Source organism: Empidonax traillii, unplaced genomic scaffold (genome assembly GCF_003031625.1).
Source record: "Empidonax traillii isolate 1590-97213 ecotype Southwest subspecies unplaced genomic scaffold, ASM303162v1 scaffold1069:size343330, whole genome shotgun sequence".
Lineage (NCBI taxonomy): Eukaryota > Metazoa > Chordata > Aves > Passeriformes > Tyrannidae > Empidonax > Empidonax traillii.
In genome coordinates this window covers 293,478-293,787 of record NW_020956262.1, presented here as the reverse complement: position 1 = coordinate 293,787, position 310 = coordinate 293,478, and the positions used below count along the sequence as shown (strand labels likewise).

General features: G+C 51.3%; 1 protein-coding gene across 5 annotated transcripts in view; it reads right to left on the bottom strand.

Annotated features, from left to right (window-relative positions):
* The window catches only part of CRACR2B (calcium release activated channel regulator 2B), a 44,415-nt gene continuing 44,105 nt past the window's right edge, over nucleotides 1-310 (bottom strand). For 3 of the 5 annotated variants that reach the window (XM_027904630.1, XM_027904631.1, XM_027904634.1), the window contains exon 18: nucleotides 6-201. In XM_027904630.1, coding sequence (XP_027760431.1) covers nucleotides 117-201 — 85 coding nt within the window. In that variant the 3' untranslated portion in view covers nucleotides 6-116. Of the gene's footprint in view, nucleotides 202-310 lie in introns of all 5 variants that reach the window. The other 2 variants (XM_027904629.1, XM_027904633.1) reach the window with 1 other exon arrangement.

Below are 310 nucleotides of genomic sequence, written 5' to 3'. Positions count from 1 at the left end.
TCAGCTTCCCCAAATCTCTGCAGAGCTGATAGCATCAGATTCAGCTTGCTTGAAAGGAACTCCCAGCTTCATGATACAGTGCTGGCACATGTCTCTTGCTGACACATTGATGTGCCTTATGTGCAGCACCCTTTCCTCCTGCCCATATCTTCCAGCTGCAGGGCATTCTCCCTCTGCCTGTCTTCTTGTGCTGTCAGCAACCTGGAAAGAGCAGCACAGACCAAGAACACAACCTGGTTACTGAGATCTCCCTGCCAAGGCATTTGCCTCTGCCCTTTGCTCCCCACCAGCCACTTAGGATTGTAAGAAG